We start from the raw sequence: 21,049 nt of genomic DNA, 5'->3' as shown, positions 1-21,049 counted from the left end.
TCCGGAAGTGTTCTCCAACCTGATTCTCAAGTGGGGTCAGCCGGAATTGGATCTCATGGCATCCCGACAGAATGCTAAGCTCCCGAGATACGGGTCGAGGTCCAGGGACCCCCAGGCGGAGCTTTATGGATGCTCTGGTGGTCCCTTGGACCTTCAGTCTAGCGTTCCCTTGGACCTTAAGTCTAGCATACCTATTTCCTCCGTTTGCTCTTCTTCCTCGGGTCATTGCTCGAATAAAACAGGAGAGGGTATTGAATCCCATTAGTAATTACGATGATCCGTGGACTCATCGTGTCATAAAAAAGAAAAGACAATTTATGCTCATCTGATAAATGTATTTCTATTTTGACACGATGAGTCCACGGCCTGCCCTGTTCTTGTAAGACAGATTGTAGGTTATTGTAAACTTCAGACACCTCTGCACCTTGGTTTTTCCTTTCTATCCCTAACTTCGTCGAATGACTGGAGTGGGAGGGAAGGGAGGAGCTATTTAACAGCTCTGCTGTGGTGCTCTTTGCCGCTTCCTGCTGACCAAGAGGTGAATATCCCATTAGTAATTAAGATGATCCGTGGACTCATCGTGTCAAAAAATAAATACATTTATCAGGTAAGCATAAATTTTCTTTTTTTTTTTCATCATACTTTATATAAAAAAAAAATTATAGTAAATTATGATATGATCAAAATAGTAGTATCTTTAGAAAGTCCATTTAATGTCGAGAAAAACGGTATATAGTGTGGGTACAGTAAGTGAGTAAGAGGAAAATTACAGCTAAACACAAACACCGCAGAAATGTAAAAACAGCCCTACTCCTTAGCGGTAAGAAAATTGAAAAATTGTCTGGTCAATAAAGGGTTAAAATCACATGCTCCATCTGAATCATTAAAGTTTAATTTTGATTTAAACGTCCCTTTTAACTGATTTCTGTCACTCATTTGCAGAATCAAGGAGATATGATTAAATAGTATCTAAAACATTTTAAGGAGGTGGTAAGGGACCATTGTAGTCTAAACATTTTTATACCCATTCCCTTCTTTTGCTATGTGTTGAACATCTTCAAAAAGTGGCAATTTAATCAAAATTGCATTTTTGGAACATTCACATTCTGCATTAGACGAGAGTGGAGCCAGTGATTGGAGCTTATAAATGTACACTGGCTTTTGTTTGCTCACTAGCGGTCATCAGTTGAAATTACAAAGGAACATAGTGTTAAACCATGTTGAGGGATATGTACTTATAGTAAGAAAATAATTTGTTTAAATGGACACTAAAGTCAAAATTTAGCTTCATGATTAATATAGAGCATGCAGTTTACTTCCATTATCGATTTGCACAAATTATTTTATATGAGCACTTTCTGAGGCACCAGCCCATACTTGGCACATGTTCACAGTTTATATGTCTGATTGGCTGATGGCTGTCATATGATAAAGGGAACCATGAAATTTGTAAGACAAATACGATCATTTAAATTGCTCATGTAAAACTGTGTTACTGTATTGTATTTTTATTATGCCCTTGTTGATTTGATCGACAAAGTTTTAATTACTGTTAATGTGTTGTGATCTTTTTATTTTGTAGCCGTTTAATGAAGGAAGACGTGCTGCCATGGATCGTCATGGGCGCGGTGCTGGTGGACCAAGGAAAGACTGGCATGGGTCAAGCACACAGAACACAGGATATGATAATAGAAGAATGCCAGATGATCGCAGTGGAGGCATGATGCATTCACATTCAAGGTAAGCAGTCAAGATAGTACATTTATTTTGTTGTATACTTCTGCACAGTCACTCTACTTTAGGGGCTGTTATGTTCTGACATGTTAAAAATGACTTGCACCTATTGTAGACTTCATTATTATTATTGATCTTTACATATACTAGAGATCAATAAAAAATATCCAACTGAAAAATTGTATATACTTAACATGAATTTTGAATCGCCTAAAATTGTATGAAATTTGTTAACTTTTGACATTAACAAAACTGCATTGATTAAAATGCCTAAATGATTTATAAATTAATAATTAACATTTATTAAAGAGAGTATATAATGGAAATATTAAAATGTTTTCTTTCTCTTTTTCGTTTCTAGTAATTCAGCCATTAACAGACCTGTGCAGATTCCAGGAGCATCCATGCAAAGGGGCAGTGGTGCGGGATTTAAAACTTTTAAGGGTGGACCTCAGAGAAGATTTTGAGCTTTCTATTTTTGGTTTCTGGATGGCTTATTAATTTCTTGTAAAGATGTCTAAACTGAACAGGACTGATAAATATATATATATTATTATTTTTTTTGTAATTTTAATTTTGCTCTACGGCAGATGCATTTTAATGGTTGTGTTGAATTATTGAGCTAATGTCATACAAAAGCATCCATACTCTAAACTGTTTGGATCCTGTGTTTTAATTAGCAAACAATTTCAAAATATAGTAGTGCAGGGATTTTTTTTTAATGTTATATAACATTATCTGGTCTCATTGACATTTAAACACTTTAAGTACAAAATGTTTCTGCATTTCTTAACCAGCAGTGTTTAATCTTCTATGTTTGCAAAGTGCTCGTGTTTGTGAATCCTGGCCGCAATATTTTTCATCATTTGATGTACTATATACTTTTTAGGTGAAATTAATAAAACATTTTTGTTGTTTTGTTTTTTCTTGTTTCTGATTTGTGCCCAAAACTAGATTACACTGCTGTAGGGCGTTACTATTCTCACCTCTTAGCGAACAAAGAGATATTTATAAGTAAATATTTTTAAGACTTCCTCTCTTGCAATTCTATTTTAAGTTTTGTCCATAATTATGTGTAAATGGAGAACAGTCAAGTAATGTGAATCATATTTCTTTTACAAAGATATGACGAGTCCATGGATTTCATCCTTGTGGGATATTAACCTCCTGCCAACAGGAAGTGGCAAAGAGCACCACAGCAGAGCTGTATATATAGCCCCTCCCACCCCCTCCACCCTCAGTCATTCTCTTTGCCTGTGTTATACTAGGAAGACATGGTAAAGTGAGGTGTTAGTTTTAGTTTATTCAATTAAGAAGTTTTTTATTTTAAATGGTACCGGTGCATACTATTTTCCTCAGGGGGATATGGAAGAGGATTTCTGCCTTGAGGTTGATGATCTTAGCAGTTGTAACTAAGATTTACGCTGGTTCCCACAAGACTTCTGAAGGTAACCATGAGACATCTTCAGTGTGGAGACCGGATTCATACTACAAGCAGCATTAAGGTATGTGCAGCCTTTTATTCTGAGGAGACTTGGTGTATCAGAACTGGCTGGCATTATTTCCCTGTATGGGAATGGGGTAAGCAGTAATCCTATTTTATAAGAGGGATATTACTGGAGTCCCTATATTATATTTATCATTGGTCAACTTTATTTGGGTTATGTGACATGGGAGACTATTAAAAAAAAACGATGTATTACGTTTTTTATTCTTGTCATTTAAACTTATTTGTTTTTTGGTTTGAGGGGTTGTATTCTGTGTTGTGCATTAACTTACGTGCAAAACCGCATTCCCATGCGGTTGTGTTTGGGCCTACTCCAGCATCGACCTTAAGGGGCAGGGCTTATTTTCGCACGCTCAGATGCGCACTTCCTTCAGGCTCAGCAGCAGCAAACAGTAACTCCGGTGGCTCCTGGACTGTATAGCTGGTCTGAAGGGTTGGAAACATGTTTCGAAGTACCCTGGGGGCAGGTAGGCGCCACAGCAGAGCGAGGTACAGAAGGTATTTTTGTTTATATTTTGACTAGTTGTTGAATATAAGTACTTTAAAGCTTTATTTCTGCCCTTGCTTTTGAGTGCAGTAATTTTTGGATTAACCAACGATCTTAATTAAGTTTGGAGATAATTATAACGTTAATTGAGCTTTTTGGAAAAATTGTTCACGTTTTATTTTCTTAAAGGCACAGTACACGTTTTATTTTTTGCAATAAATAAGTGTTTAAACGACTTTTGTGGTATTACTAGTCTGTTCAACATGTCTCACATTGAGGATTCTCATTGTTCTATGTGTTTAGAATCTTTTGTGCAACCCCCTCTAACATTGTGTAACTCTTGTACTGAAAAGGCATTACAATGTAAAAAGCATATTTTAAATAAAGAGTGTGTGTCTAAGGATGATTCTCAGTCTGAAGAGAATCAGGATATGCCATCCAATTCTCCCCAAGTGTCACAACCTTTAACACCCACACAAGCGACGCCAAGTACTTCTAGTGCGTCTACATCTTTTACTCTGCAGGAGATGGCTGCAGTTATGTCAACTACCCTTACAGAGGTATTATCTAAATTACCAGTGTTGCAGGGTAAATGCAGTAGGTCAGGTATTAATGTAAATACTGAATCCTCTGATGCTTTATTAGCTATTTCCGATGTTCCCTCACAGTGCTCTGAATTGGGGATCAGGGAATTACTGTCTGAAGGTGAAATTTCTGATTCAGGGAATGTTTTACCTCAGACAGATTCGGATGTTATGTCATTTAAATTTAAGCTTGAACAACTCCGCCTGTTACTTAGGGAGGTTTTAGCGACTCTGGATGATTGTGACCCTATTGTGATTCCTCCAGAGAAATTGTGTAAAATGATAAATATTTGGAAGTACCTACTTACACTGATGTTTTTCCGGTTCCTAAGAGAATTTCGGAAATTATTAGAAAGGAATGGGATAGACCAGGTATACCGTTTTCTCCCCCTCCTAATTTTAAGAAAATGTTTCCCATATCAGATATTCGGGACTCATGGCAAACGGTCCCTTAAGTAGAGGGAGCTATATCTACCCTAGCTAAGCCTACTACTATACACATTGAGGATAGTTGTGCTTTTAAGGACCCTATGGATAAGAAATTAGAGGGTCTACTAAAGAAAATATTTGTTAATAAGGGGTTTCTTTTACAACCTACGGCTTGCATTGTTCCAGTAACTACTGCAGCAGCTTTTTGGTTTGAGGCTCTAGAAGAGTCTCTTAAGGTTGAGACTCCATTAGATGACATTTTAGATGGAATTAAGGCTCTCAAGCTAGCTAATTCTTTTATTACTGATGCCGCTTTTCAAATTGCTAAATTAGCGGCAAAAAATTCAGGGTTTGCTATTTTAGCACGTAGAGCATTATGGCTCAAATCTTGGTGTGCTGATGTGTCATCAAAACAAGCTTTTAGCTATTCCCTTTAAAGGTAAGACCATTTTCGGGCCAGAATTGAAGGAAATAATTTCTGATATTACAGGAGGTAAAGGCCATGCCCTACCTCAGGATAAGTCGGTTAAAATGAGGGGTAAACAGAATAATTTTTGTTCCTTTCGGAACTTTAAAGGGGGACCCCCCGCTGCTGCTTCCACAAAGCAGGAAGGGAATTTCTTTCATGTAATTGGCAAGAGTCCATGAGCTAGTGACGTATGGGATATACATTCCTACCAGGAGGGGCAAAGTTTCCCAAACCTCAAAATCCCTTTATATACACCCCTCACGGGGCGGAGCCGGGAGGAGCACGGTGATGGCTGCTTAGTCACTGAGCTCCGTGCATGCTGAGCAAGTAAAGAGTGCTAAGCAGTCTGATTATGATGCGATTTGGCTGAAGGTTGAGGGAAAACTCTCCTGTGACACAGGGAATCAAGCGAATCTACGGAAAACAAGATTGAGCGACATTTAGCAGAGCAGCGCATCTCTGCCTAGCTCATGGAGAGATATGGCCGTGGTTTAGGAGAACTGTGAGGGAGGGCGGCAGAGCAGTGTGGCACCAGAGACAAGGAGGGAAGACTCCCGCAGCAACTTACCGCTTATGCCATCGGACCGGGTGAGCAATCTAAAACGGCCCGACATATGCTTAGCATTTCCCGGGGAGGCGGAGGGAGGAGCTACATGGCAGTGGGAGCCGCCATCTTTACACAGCACTGACGCAGTTACAAGCGTTACAGTGACTGTGTTGTGAAGACAGACTCTGGCTCAAATAAGCTACGGGGCAAGGAATAAAACTAGGCTTGCTCAACCTGTCTAAACACACCAAAAGGGACTATTTTTGAACAAGGGACTGTAAACACCTTATAAGCCCTACACTATATAACGAGCTGGAGGTCTGGGGAATGTTATAGCCACTGATAGGGATGTGCCCTAGAAAAGGATAAAATCATTACTACAGCTAAAATGGAGACATGAGAATTGAAGGTAGGAAGGTAATATAAGCTAAACACACATCGGTGATGTAAATATAAATGAAAGACTTGAATACTGGAGAGTTGCAGGATATAAGAAACCCTATGCTGTAAAAGGGGTGCTATTTATAATTACTGATCTAAGGCTTGAGATTCATATCAATTCTCTGTTAACTGCTGCAGATACTCTTTATTGGTTTATTTTTATATATAAAAGCTGGAAGAAGACAGACTGCTTGATTTTGTTGCATACAGATAAGATCTCATAGTACTGATACAGACATGTCTGCCAGGAAACAAAATAAAACAGGAGTGGGACCAAAACTGTCTACAAAGCACCCTTTTTTCAAGTCTTCCAAAGGAGACAAGGGTCAAGAAACAGAAACATCACTGTTAGAGGAAGAAATGGATTCTGACACTGACTCTCAAAACACTAAAATGGATCAAACTCCAGCAACTAAAGCAGACCTTAAAAATCTAATGTCTAAGCAGGACATCAATAATATTTTCAATAAGATGTGGGAGAAGATGGATACGTTAGACCAGTGTCACCAATAGTTTAACAGACATCAAACAGGATATTCTGGACTTAGGTACCAGAATTGAATCTTTGGAAGAAAAAGAAGCCACAATTGAATATATAAATACCCTCTCCCAACATATGTCCTCCCAGCAACAAGATATAGAAGAAATGCAGGATAAAATGGAGGATTTGGAGAACAGGAGCCGCAGGTGCAATCTAAGATTAAAAGGGGTTCCTGAAACATTAACACTAGAGCTCCTTGAGTTTCTCTTAAAACTATTTCAAGCCATCACGGATAACAAGGAAGAAGGTAAATTTGAAATGGAGAGAGCACACAGAGCCTTAAGAGCTAAACCCAAAAAAGGAGACCCACCAAGAGACATTATAATTAAGATGCTGTGATTCCGTGACAAAGAAGAAATTTTAACAGCGGCAAGAGAAAACCCCACCTTCAAATTTAAAGGCTCGGTCATCCAGTTTTTTCAGGACTTGTGTCTGAGAACACTCCAAAGGCGTAGTACTATGCGGCCCCTTACGCAACTTTTACGCAAGAACCAAATACCCTATAGATGGGGGATTCCCATTTTCTCTCAATATTCTGCATGAAGGAAAAACAATGTCACTTAAAGACCCAGCAGAGATACCAAATATTTGTAAATTGCTGAAACTCGAGTGCCCAGATCTGCCGTCATCATCCCAAGAGCAGGAAGCAGCTCATCAATCTACTCATCAAGCATTCCCCACTAGAGACAGATGGACCAAGGTGGCGAAAAAGTAGCAGAAAACCTGAAAGATTCCTGATCCTGAATAGACACAGCAGACATTCTTCCTTGAAAACAGGCTAAAAGGACAGCTCAGGACTAGGGGACCTTCTATTGGAGACCCCAATCACTTAAGACATCTAGCAGATTAGTATATCTTTGTAGGTAAGCTCATTATGTTCTGCCTCACGGACTCTGACCAACTAGAGAAAGAATTGAGGCAGAAGCTAAGGTATTAATCCTTTTAAATACCTATCACCATAGATGTCGAGGTAAGACCTTCCAAAGATGGTTTCATTTGTTTCCATGGTTAATAAAATTGGCCAAAACTAATTTACATACTCTTATAATAGCAATGTTTATTTTTTATGATGTACACAGCTTAACAATGCACACCTACCCCAATGTGTAATTACCGTATGTACACAGATGTAGTGTATATCCTACACATTAATGTTATCATGTTTTGTTATTATTCTATTTTTTCTTTTTTAGTTAATGTTACTGGTTTGGTATGGGAATGCTCATGCTACACAACTGTTATGTTCATTTGGTCACAATATCACTGCAACTACTTAACCTCCCCTAAGATATCCAGATAAGTGGGAAGGAGACCCAATGTGAGGGGTAATATATTTTCTTGTATAATATGTCTAAATTTGGATAGATTTTACTGCTATAGTGTCTTCTCTCCTACTTGTACGTTACTCACAGAGAACTTTCTATATGATAGCAAGCACCTAACCACTGAGATGGATGGACTCTTGGATTATTAACTTAATTTCACATAATGTTAGAGGACTGAACTCAGACATTAAATGTAGGATGGTAATTACACAATATAGATCTCTGAGAGCAAATGTAATCTTTCTCCAAAAAAACACATTTCTTAAAATCTCAAATACCTAGATACTGGACTAGAGATTTCCGACACCATTATCACTCTACTTCTGACTCTTAAAAAACATGGGGTATCCATATTAATACATTCCTCCCTGCCCTTTATACACCAGGAGACAATTGAAGACAAAGAGGGCAGATTCCTCATTGTGAAAGGCCAAATTCAGAATACTGATATTTTGTTCTGCAATATCTACGCACCTAATGACAAACAAGATGCTTTTTTTCAGACAAATTACACATCTTTTGACAGGGTGGTCCCAAACTAGGACAATTTTTGCTGGAGATTTCATTGTAGACCTTACACTGCAATCCAAACAACACATTTCCCCACTTACCAATAAACAAAATAAACAATGCATGATGATTAGGGCAATACAAGATTATCTAACCACAGGCTTATTGATAGACTCCTGGAAAACACTATATGGATACACAAATGACACAACCTTTTTCTCAGCGGCACACAAAACATACAGTAAGCTGGACTATATATTCGTCAGCCAGTTTTTGCAGTCCATCCTGATAAACTCAAACATTCATTCATGTGTGTGGTCAGACCACTCCATAGTACAGCTTACACTGGGCAGTATCTAAGTCCCGAGTAGGACCAGATCATGGACATATGCCCCCATCTGCCTAAAGGACCCTACAATCCACACTGCAGTGGAACGTAGTATGTTAGAATACTGGGGCATTAACACAGGGACGATGGCCAACCCTATCATGACATGGGCAGCACACAAGACTTATTTGAGGGGATTACTTATAAAGGAAAAATCTGGTCTTCTCAAAAAGCGACATATACAGAGAGTAGCCTTACAGAAAGAGATGCACTGGAGAGACAGCATAAACTCACACAATCTAAAACCACACTGATACAGCTTCCAGGTAAACGGACAGAACTTGCAGCTATCCTAAATGATCAAGCAGTCAAAGCAGCTTTTCAGCTTAAGACAAATTACTATATATATGCAAATAAGTCAGATACCTAGCAAATAGAATTCGTGAACGGATGAGAACTGCCTCTATAGCACAGATCCAAAAACAAGATGGCACTACAACCACCCACCCACAAGAAATTGTAGACTGCTTCGCCCAATATTATAGCACTTTATACGAGGGGACTCATGTCACCCAATCCATACTAACAAAATTATTGGATGACACTCACTTGCCCTCTATACCAGAAAAAGATAGAGATAGTTTAAATCAAGCGATAACTGCAAATGAGGTACTGAGGGCTATTAAAGATTTGAAACCAGGAAAGGCCCCGGGTCCTGATGGACTACCCGGAGAATACTACAAATTATTTAAATCCTCTCTGACACCACACTTAGTCAAATTTTCGAATTATATTATGCAGGGGTATGAGATCCCATATGATTTACTTGGAGCTAGGATAGTCGTGATACCCAAACCAGGTAAAGACTCACAGAAGTGTGCCAGCTACAGGCCCATCTCCCTTATAAACCAGGATCTGAAGATCTTTACTAAAATTTTGGCGAATAGATTAAAGTGTATCTTGCCGAGTATAGTACACCCAGATCAGGTGGGATTTGTGGCAGGCAGGGAAGCACCTGAAAACGTTAGACAAATTGTAACAACTGTTTTAGATGTTGTCTCACAGCGCTCATAATGTTCCCAAAGAAGCTTTAAGATAATGGGGTACCTAGCTGCCCCTGAAGATAATATATAGTAGTAGTTGGATATCAAAAAGCGCCTAGCTAAAGGCTATGGGAAATGGGTCTAGAAGGCAGATAGTCCTAGCTGTCTATAAATGATAATTCTACATATATGTTACCAGTGCAAAGTTGTTGTATTAAACGAATTTGATAATTTATTTGACAAGTGCAATGTAAAATTAAAATTTAAACAATATAATGGTTAAACATGGATCCATGTGTTAAAAACATTTAGTAAAAATCTAGTTACAAATAACAATCGATAATCGTATTAAAATCACAATAAGTTGACATAAATATTCTGATTAAATTACAGGTATTGAGTGTGTGATATCACCAACCGGTTAGGGTCGTAAAATTTGATTAAAAAGTTCTTAGTCTTTTATTGTGTCCTCTTCTTGGAGTGTGAAATAAGTGTAAAAGATGTGATGAAAAAATATCTATCCAGATAATTGAAAAATTAAAAAATATCAAAAAATATATATATAAAATATAAAAATTAATGTCCAAAAATATCTTTGTGCTCTAATTCCAAAAACGTTTTTGTAATTGTGAAATGCCCAAAATGTGAAGAGATAAAAAATAATAAGATTGTGAAAATATTGTGTTCAAATATATCCAATAAATTGTATCCAATAAGTTACTTTGTGTTCACTGTGGTATAAAATGAATGGTGACTGATGGAAATCCTCCCTCTCGGAATCTCCTTAGTAGGTGATTGTTGTTTGTGTTTTATTCGTGAGGTATTCGGTCTGTGATATAGACTCAATCCTTATATAAAACCTGCAAACAACAGAAATGACATAGTGCAATAATGCTACAGATGTGATAAAAGTATTAAAATGTTGCTCACCAATTGCTGTCAACGCGTTTCAGCCTCTTAGTTAGGCCTTTCTCAAGACTATCTTAAGAAAAGGTAGTCTTGAGAAAGGCCTAACTAAGAGGCCGAAACGCGTTGACAGCAATTGGTGAGCAACATTTTAATACTTTTATCACATCTGTAGCATTATTGCACTATGTCATTTCTGTTGTTTGCAGGTTTTATATAAGGATTGAGTCTATATCACAGACCGAATACCTCACAAATAAAACACAACAATCACCTACTAAGGAGATTCCCAGAGGGAGGATTTCCATCAGTCACCATTCATTTTATACCACAGTGAACACAAAGTAACTTATTGGATACAATTTATTGGATATATTTGAGCACAAAGATATTTTTGGACATTAATTTTTATATTTTTTATATATATATTTTATATATTTTTTTATTTTTTTAATATTTTTTAATTTTTCAATTATCTGGATAGATATTTTTTCATCACATCTTTTTTATCACATCTTTTTCACTTATTTCACACTCCAAGAAGAGGACACAATAAGACTAAGAACTTTTTAATCAAATTTTACGACCCTAACCGGTTGGTGATATCACACACTCAATACCTGTAATTTAATCAGAATATTTATGTCAACTTATTGTGATTTTAATACGATTATCGATTGTTATTTGTAACTAGATTTTTACTAAATGTTTTTAACACATGGATCCATGTTTAACCATTATATTGTTTAAATTTTAATTTTACATTGCACTTGTCAAATAAATTATCAAATTCGTTTAATACAACAACTTTGCACTGGTAACTTATATATGTAGAATTATCATTTATAGACAGCTAGGACTATCTGCCTTCTAGACCCATTTCCCATAGCCTTTAGCTAGGCGCTTTTTGATATCTAACTACTACAAATTGTAACAACAATAGCCCAGCTTGACCGGATGAAAACACCTCTGATCCTATAATTGGATGCGGAGAAGGCGTTTGACAGAGTTGATTGGATATATATATGTTCACAGTCCTGGATAGAATGGGATTTAAAGGCCCCTTTGTAGAAGCCCTGCGTAGTATATACTCCAACCCTACTGCTACGGTGAGGGCCATGGGACACTATTCCAAACTAATACACATAAAAAATGGTACGAGACAGGGCTGCCCGCTCTCTCCATTATTGTTTGCCTTATGCATGGAACCGCTGGCAGCCAATAATCAGACATTCGCCCGAGATAACCGGACTTAAAATTAAAAACACAGACTATAAGATTTCTCTATTCGCGGACAATGTCTTGTTGACACTGACCAGACCCCTGACATCTCTTACAGGTCTATATGACATTCTACAGCGGTTCTCTCTAGTGTCGGGCTACAAGATAAATATGGACAAAAGTGAGGCAATGGCCATAGCTTTACCAGCCCACACAAAAAAATTCATGAGTTAAACTTTTCATTTTCTTGGGTTAGATCACATTAAATATCTAGGAATTAAGCTACCGACACAATATACAGACTTGTATAAGGTAAATTATCTTCTCCTGTTTAAAGAACTACGCTCAGATATCGCTAAATGGAGACTACTAAACTTTTCCTGGTACGGCAGAATATCCGCCATAAAGATGAATTTTTTACCAAGGATTTTATATCTGTTTAGGACTCAATCCAAAAAACTGACCTAAAAATTTTACAATCAGAAATTAACCTTTCTCCTACATTGGTGTATCCGGTCCACGGCTTCATCCTTGTGGGATATTCTCAATCCCTACAGGAAGTGGCAAAGCGAGCACACAGCAGAGCTGTCCATACAGCTCCCCTCAGGCTCCGCCCCCCCAGTCATTCTCTTTGCAGCTCTAACTAGTAGCATCTCCACGGGGGTGGTAAAGAGTATTTGGTGTTAGTTGTAGTTTTTTATTTCTTCTATCAAGAGTTTGTTATTTTAAAATAGTGCCGGCTTGTACTATTTACTCTGAAGCAGAAAGTGATGAAGATTTCTGCTGAGAGGAATATGATTTTAGCACCAGTAACTAAAATCCATTGCTGTTTCCACACAGGACTGTTGAATACCAGAGAACATCAGTTGGGGGGAACAGTTTGCAGGCTTAACTGCTTCAGGTATGATCAGTCATTTTTCTAACAAGACCATGTAATGCTAGAAGACTGTCAGAAATTCCCTCAGGGATAGGTAAGCCATTTTTCTTAGACTCTGTATAAAATTATGGCTTATATTAAGGGCTCTATGCTGGTTGAAGATGATTTTTTAGCTTAAGGTAGTGAGGATAGCCCGCTATCCCTTCCTTCTGTGTCAACACCAGCTATGCCCGCGCAAGCGATGCCCAGTACATCTAGCGCACCAATTGCTATTACTATGCAACAGTTAGCGGCAGTAATGGATAATTCTCTCGCAGCATTTTTATCCAAACTGCCAGCTTTTCCAAGGAAGCGTGATTGCTCAGTTTTAAATACAGAAAATGAGCAAGCAGATGCAGAGGATAATTTATCTGTAGTGCCCTCACATCAATCTGACTTGGCGGTGAGGGAGGGCCTGTCTGAGGGAGAAATTTCTGACACAGGAAAAGTTTCTCAGCAGGCAGAGCCTGATACCATAGCATTTAAATTTAAGCTAGAACACCTCTGCGCCCTACTTAAGGAGTTCCTAGCTACACTTGATGATTGTGACCCTTTGGTGGTCCCTGAAAAATTGTGTAAAATGGACAAATTCTTAGAGGTCCCAGTACACACTGATGCGTTTCCGATACCTAAGAGGGAGGCGGATATCGTGACTAAGGAGTGGGAGAGGCCAGGTGTACCTTTTGTTCCCCCTCCTATATTTAAGAAAATGTTCCCAATTGTTGACCCCAGAAGGGACGCGTGGCAGACGGTCCCTAAGGTAGAGGGGGCAGTTTCAACTCTAGCTAAGCACACGACTATACCAATAGAAGACAGTTGCGCTTTCAAAGACCCTATGGATAAAAAATTAGAAGGTTTACTTAAGAAAATTTTTGTTCAACAGGGTTTTCTTCTTAAACCAATTTCTTGCATTATTCCTGTAACCACTGCAGCGGCTTTTTGGTTTGAGGAACTAGAAAACTCGCTCCAGAAGGAGACTTCTTATGATGAAGTCATGGACAGAATTCACGCCCTGAAGTTGGCTAATTCTTTCATTACAGATGCCGCTTTGCAGTTAGCTAAATTAGCGGCGAAAAATTCTGGTTTCGCAATCGTGGCGCGCAGAGCGCTTTGGTTAAAATCTTGGTCGGCGGATGTGTTGTCCAAAACAAAATTGCTTAATATTCCTTTCAAGGGTAAGACCCTATTCGGGCCAGAGTTGAAAGAAATTATTTCAGATATCACTGGGGGAAAGGGCCATGCCCTTCCACAGGATAGACCTTTCAAAGCTAAAAATAAGTCTAATTTTCTTTCGTTTTGCAATTTCAGGAACGGACCGGCTTCCACCTCTACAGCCACTAGGCAAGAGGGTAACGCATCCCAGCCCAAACCAGCATGGAAACCATTGCAAGGCTGGAACAAGGGTAAACAGGCCAGAAAGCCTGCTGCTGCTACCAAGACAGCATGAAGGGGTAGCCCCCGATCCGGCACCGGATCTAGTAGGGGGCAGACTTTCTCTCTTTGCTCAGGCTTGGGCAAGAGATGTTCCGGACCCCTGTGCACTAGAAATTGTCTCTCAGGGGTATCTTCTAGAATTCAAGGACCTTCCTCCAAGGGGAAGGTTCCACATGTCTCGCTTATCTTTAGACCAGATAAAGAGACAGGCATTTTTACATTGCGTAGAAGACCTTTTAAAAATGGGAGTGATACACCCACTTCCAACAGCAGAACTAGGACTGGGATTTTACTCAAACCTGTCTGTAGTTCCCAAAAAGGAAGGAACTTTCAGGCTAATTCTGGATTTAAAAATCCTAAACAAATTCCTCAGAGTTCCATCATTCAAAATGGAAACCATTCGGACAATTTTACCAATGATCCAGGAGGGTCAATATATGACTACCGTGGACTTAAAGGATGCGTACCTGCATATTCCTATCCACAAAGATCACCATCAGTTCCTGAGGTTCGCCTTTCTGGACAAGCATTACCAGTTCGTGGCTCTTCCCTTCGGATTGGCCACTGCTCCCAGAATTTTCACAAAGGTGCTAGGGTCCCTTCTAGCGGTGCAAAGGCCAAGGGGCATTGCAGTAGCACCTTACCTAGATGACATTTTAATACAAGCGTCATCCTTTCACAAAGCAAAGGCTCATACGGACATTGTTCTAGCCTTTCTAAGGTCTGACGGGTGGAAGGTGAACATAGAAAAGAGTTCTCTGTCCCCGTTCACAAGGGTTCCCTTCCTGGGAACAATAATAGACTCGGTAGAAATGAAAATCTTTCTGACAGAGGTCAGGAAATTAAAACTTTTGAACACTTGTCGAGTCCTTCAATCCATTCCTCAACCCTCCATAGCTCAGTGCATGGAGGTAATAGGACTAATGGTTGCGGCAATGGACGTGGTTCCCTTTGCCCGAATTCATTTAAGACCATTGCAACTGTGCATGCTCAAACAGTGGAATGGGGATTATGCAGATTTGTCTCCCCAGATACAAATGGACCAGAAAACCAGAGACTCACTCCTCTGGTGGTTGTCTCAGGATCACCTGTCTCAGGGAATGAGTTTCCGCAGACCGGAGTGGATCATTGTCACGACCGACGCCAGCCTCTTAGGCTGGGGTGCGGTCTGGGAGTCCCTGAAAGCTCAGGGTCTATGGTCTCAGGAAGAATCTCTTCTCCCGATAAACATTTTGGAATTGAGAGCGATATTCAATGCGCTCCAGGCATGGCCTCAACTAGCGGAGGCCAAATTCATCAGATTTCAGTCGGACAACATGACGACTGTAGCGTACATCAATCATCAGGGGGGAACAAAGAGTTCCCTGGCGATGAGGGAGGTATCCAAGATCATCAAATGGGCAGAGGATCACTTCTGCCATCTATCAGCAATTCACATCCCAGGAGTGGACAACTGGGAAGCGGATTATCTGAGTCGTCAGACTTTCCATCCGGGGGAGTGGGAACTTCACCCGGAGGTTTTTGCCCAGTTAACTCAACTATGGGGCATTCCAGATATGGATCTGATGGCGTCACGTCAGAACTCCAAAGTTCCACGTTACAGGCCCAGGGTTCCCAAGGCGACATTGGTAGATGCCTTAGTAGCGCCTTGGTCGTTCAATCTAGCTTATGTCTTTCCACTGTTTCCTCTTCTCCCCCGGCTAGTAGCCAGGATCAAACAGGAGAAGGCTTCGGTAATTCTGATAGCTCCTGCGTGGCCACGCAGGACTTGGTATGCAGACCTGGTGAATATGTCATCGGTTCCACCATGGAAGCTACCTTTGAGGCAGGACCTTCTAATTCAAGGTCCATTCGAACATCCAAACCTAGTTTCTCTGCAACTGACTGCTTGGAGATTGAACACTTGATTCTAGCTAAGCGTGGGTTTTCGGAATTAGTTATAGATACTCTGATCCAGGCTAGAAAGCCTGTCACCAGGAAAATTTACCATAAGATATGGTGGAAATATCTTTGCTGGTGCAAATCCAAGGGTTACTCATGGAGTAAAATTAGGATTCCAAGGATACTATCTTTTCTCCAAGAAGGATTGGAGAAAGGTCTGTCAGCTAGTTCCTTAAAAGGACAGATATCTGCTCTGTCTGTTTTGTTACACAAGCGTCTGGCAGCCATGCCAGATGTTCAGGCGTTTGTACAGGCTTTAGTCAGAATCAAACCTGTCTACAGACCTGTAGCTCCTCCATGGAGTCTGTTTAGTTCTTTCAGTTCTTCAAGGGGTTCTGTTTGAACCTCTACATTCCATAGATATTAAGTTACTATCTTATAAAGTTTTGTTTTTGGTAGCTATTTCTTCTGCTAGAAGAGTTTCTGAATTGTCTGCTTTGCAGTGTAATTCACCCTATCTGGTGTTTCATACAGATAAGGTCGTTTGACGTACCAAGCCTGGTTTTCTTCCAAAAGTGCTTTCCAATAAGAATATTAACCAGGAAATAGTTGTTCCTTCTCTGTGTCCTAATCCAGTTTCTAAAAAGGAACGTCTGTTACACAATCTTGATGTGGTTCGTGCTTTGAAGTTTTATCTAAAAGCAACTAAAGACTTCAGACAAACATAGTCCTTGTTTGTCGTCTATTCTGGCAAGAGGAGAGGTCAAAAGGCGACTGCGACCTCTCTGTCTTTCTGGCTGAAAAGCATCATCCGGTTGGCTTATGAGACTGCTGGAAGGCAGCCTCCTGAACGAATTACAGCTCACTCTACTAGAGCTGTGGCTTCCACATGGGCCTTCAAGAATGAGGCTTCTGTTGAACAGATCTGTAAGGCAGTGACTTGGTCTTCACTGCATACATTTGCCAAATTTTACAAATTCAATACTTTTGCTTCTTCGGAGGCTATTTTTGGGAGAGAGGTTTTACAAGCAGTGGTGCCTTCCGTTTAGGTTACCTGACTTGTTCCCTCCCTTCATCCGTGTCCTAAAGCTTTGGTATTGGTTCCCACAAGTAAGGAAGAAGCCGTGGACCGGATACACCAATGTAGGAGAAAACAGAATTTATGTTTATCTGATAAATTTCTTTCTCCTATGGTGTATCCGGTCCACGGCCCACCCTGGCATTTGGTCAGGTTTAAATGTATTTTTGTAAACTACAGTCACCACTGCACCCTATGGTTCTCCTTTTTCTCCTAACCGTCGGTCGAATGACGGGGGGGGCGGAGCCTGAGGGGAGCTGTATGGACAGCTCTGCTGTGTGCTCTCTTTGCCACTTCCTGTAGGGATTGAGAATATCCCACAAGTAAGGATGAAGCCGTGGACCGGATACACCGTAGGACAGGGGTGTCCAAACTTTGCTCTCCAGAGGTTTTGGAACTACATTTCCGATGATGCTCAGCCAGCATTTTATCTAGCTGAGCATCATGGGAAATGTAGTTCCAAAACCTCTGGAGAGCAAAGTTTGGATACCCCTGTCGTAGGAGAAAGAAATTTATCAGGTAAACATAAATTCTGTTTTTTATAAATGGCAAGAATCCCCCCATATAATACTAACCAAACATAGGCAGCTAGGGGGTGTAGGGGTCCCTAATCTACTAAACTATTACGAGGCAGCTAGGCTGGCCGAAAATGCTCTGTTGGGCTCACCAGTAGGAGATTTGGTGTGGAAGGAGCTGGAGGCAGGGATAGGAAATCTTGAGTCACCAGGTGATCTGATCTGGGATAGATTGCTACCTCAGCACCAGATTAAAAAATTCTGCCCTGTTACTATACTCTCGCTTGATCATTGGAGGGCGATGGCGCATGGGAAGGGGAGGATGCCAGAGTTTTCCTCCAAGATACCAATCAAATACCTTATCCCGAATGAATATCGAAAACAGCTAGAAAAATGGGAGTATAAGGGGCTCTACAGGGTGGGAGAACTCCTAACAAATAATAAGCCACTGACTTTTAATCAGATACAGGATAAACTAACACCTTTTTCCCTCAAATGGTATCTATACTTACAAATAATGTTGGCCCTGAATAAATTCATACCAAACATTTGCACACAACCCAGCACCACACTGGAGAGACTATGTAGTACAATGAGAAGACCTAGGCAATCCATCTCACAACTATATTTGGCAATACAAAATTCAGGGGAAAGCATTAAATCTCCTATAATGCTTAGATGGGAAACAGACACAAACACAATATTGGAAATGCCAGAATGGCAGGACCTATTCCATTCCCCGTGCAAGGGACTAATTAGTACTGATCTACGATAAAACAGCCTCAAGACCATCTTTCTGTGGTATTTGACGCCAATTAAAACATCACATTATACAGAGGGCAGAAGTAGAAACTGTTACAGGGGATGCAACTCAATCGGAACCTACATACACATGTGGTGGGAATGCCCCATAGTAGCCCACATCTGGACCAAGCTCTCAACTCATCTTAGCTTTCTTTTAGAGGAGCAAGTTTCTTTAACTGTATCTCCGGGATTGTTAAATGCTCCTTTGCCAAATTTCAATAAACATATCAATACTCGGACTTCCGGTGGGCGGACCTAGAAGATGGCAGCAGGAACCCTTAGCTCTGCAGAAATCCTCAGCTAATATCTGCAAATCTGCCTTCTTTCTACGCCATCTGCATCTCACTTGACAGGCAAGCTGTCCGTGAACCTTAAGCAGATAGAGGCCTCTCTACCGCTTCTCCCCTGGAAGTCAATTGACTTGACTAAATTAAAGTCCTTGAGGGACTGTTGCCTGATACAGATTCTCCGGTATGGCTCCAGTGACAGTAACTATGCTAACTGGGGATGACCAGGTACAAGATGTACTCTCTACTCTAAAGACCCTTCTCCTTCCAGGGCTCACTAGACTGGATGCAGCCATGCAGCGCTTACTGTTTGAGACGCAGGCTTTTAAGCCGCCATCTTTGGGGGCTGACCGCCATCACCTTACAGAGCCTCCACAGCGCAGAGATGGTTCGAGTGAAACGCAGGCACCTACAAACCTAGAGCAAGGCAGGCAAGAAGTGGAAACTGCTGCTGGGTTCTTTAAAAAAATGAGTGTACCTATTAGCTTGGGCACGCAAATAAACAATAGCTTACAAGATGACATCGCACCACAAAATGGAAGACAGCATCTCTGGTGGAAAGATAGTGATCTGCGGAAAACGGCTGTGGCCTCTCCCTCGCTACATTTGCGAACCTCACGCTGCTATCTTACCCTATTCAATGAGCTTCTTACTACTCCTTACAGACCCGAAGCTGTTTACAAGAGCGGACGCGATCCCCACATACCCGAAACCGGACAACAGCCCGCCCAAACAACCGGTATGTTGGGAACAAACAGGCTGGCTCAAACACAATTTATTAGAGGGAGTCGGCTGGGCCTCCGCTGTCCTACTGGAGTCGGTTGACACACAGACTTACGGAGGTGACGCTGGTGGCACGGTATTAGGCCATGTGTGATTTCTCTTCACAGTTAATGCTGGACTTGGCTCTGTTGCAGACGGTTAACACCTATGTGAATCTGAACTCGCAGTGGCACTTGACTCTGGCCCGGTTGGCCACCTGTTTTGTTTAAAACTGTTCTAAATTGTTTTACGGTACCCGCGGCAGAGCCGGGTCTATGTAGACACATGTGTTTATTCCCCTTTTGCGCGCATATGGATAATATTGTGGACACAGTGGGGATTGTTCAAACGGGACATTGAATACTGCCACCTATACTATACTAACTTTGAACTACATAATTCTCCTATGCTATATAGACGCTACAGCTCTCCCAATATTTGCCGCAAAGCTATGTTTATTCAGTCTTGCTTGTATGTGTAACAAATTATATGCATTTCTTGTGTGGGCAGATGGTTTTTAGTTAAAGGCACTACAACTATTTCTGACAGTTTTTCTGTTTATTACCAACGTTCACATCGCAGTATGTTTTCTCATTCACTTATTCCATTTTATATATTCAGTCTTGTCAATGATAGAGCCCAGGTTGCTTGTATATATAAACTTAGAATCGTGTCCTTACTTAGATAATGAATGTACTGCTTGTTAGAAGCATTTTGTTTTTATTATATTCTAACAGCTGACAATTTAGCTATTTTCAATACTATGCTTACCAGCCATATCATTGGGAAGGTGCAGCACATTAGCAAGTTGTTGTTTAGTAGATTTCCACTAACAAGATCCCAATTTTAGGTTACAGTTTATTTGTATCGTACCTCTAGGTGGTTTACATCTCACTCACACAAGTTTACTAACAACATGGCCCCTCCTAATTTTGCTTTTGCTGGACATTATTGTGCAGAATATAAGGTTTAAACATTGTACTAACTAGGGGCTGAATTGGTCAATCTAAAGGCACCCTGGTAGATTAGAGATTCATCCATATCTATGTGTAATTCAGTAACAAATGGTTATTTATTCTTAACAACATATATTGCCCTATTGATCTCTTGTTATGGTTATCTTATATATGCCCTGATTGCCCCCAGGAAAGTGAAATACGGCAAATATTGCAAACCACATGTGGTGCAATCTATACAAGACAATTCACCCCCATTGTAACTAAGTCTTGCTCATGTTTCTCAGTAAAAGCATACTGGGGCTGACAATACGAATATCGCCAATATCTTTCCTCTCAGACAT

General features: G+C 40.3%; 1 protein-coding gene across 2 annotated transcripts in view; it reads left to right on the top strand.

The window, feature by feature from the left end:
• Window positions 1-2,656, top strand: part of SLTM (SAFB like transcription modulator) — a 365,442-nt gene extending 362,786 nt beyond the window's left edge. For both annotated transcript variants that reach the window (XM_053717529.1, XM_053717528.1), the window contains exons 19-20: window positions 1,583-1,740; window positions 2,096-2,656. In XM_053717529.1, the coding sequence (XP_053573504.1) occupies window positions 1,583-1,740; window positions 2,096-2,201 (264 nt within the window). In that variant the 3' untranslated portion in view covers window positions 2,202-2,656. The remainder of the gene's footprint in view (window positions 1-1,582; window positions 1,741-2,095) is intronic.
• The last annotated feature ends 18,393 nt before the right edge of the window (window positions 2,657-21,049 follow it).

Source organism: Bombina bombina, chromosome 6 (genome assembly GCF_027579735.1).
Source record: "Bombina bombina isolate aBomBom1 chromosome 6, aBomBom1.pri, whole genome shotgun sequence".
Classification (NCBI taxonomy): Eukaryota; Metazoa; Chordata; class Amphibia; order Anura; family Bombinatoridae; genus Bombina; species Bombina bombina.
Note: the sequence above shows the minus strand (reverse complement) of the source record. Positions and strands in the feature narration are given on the sequence as shown.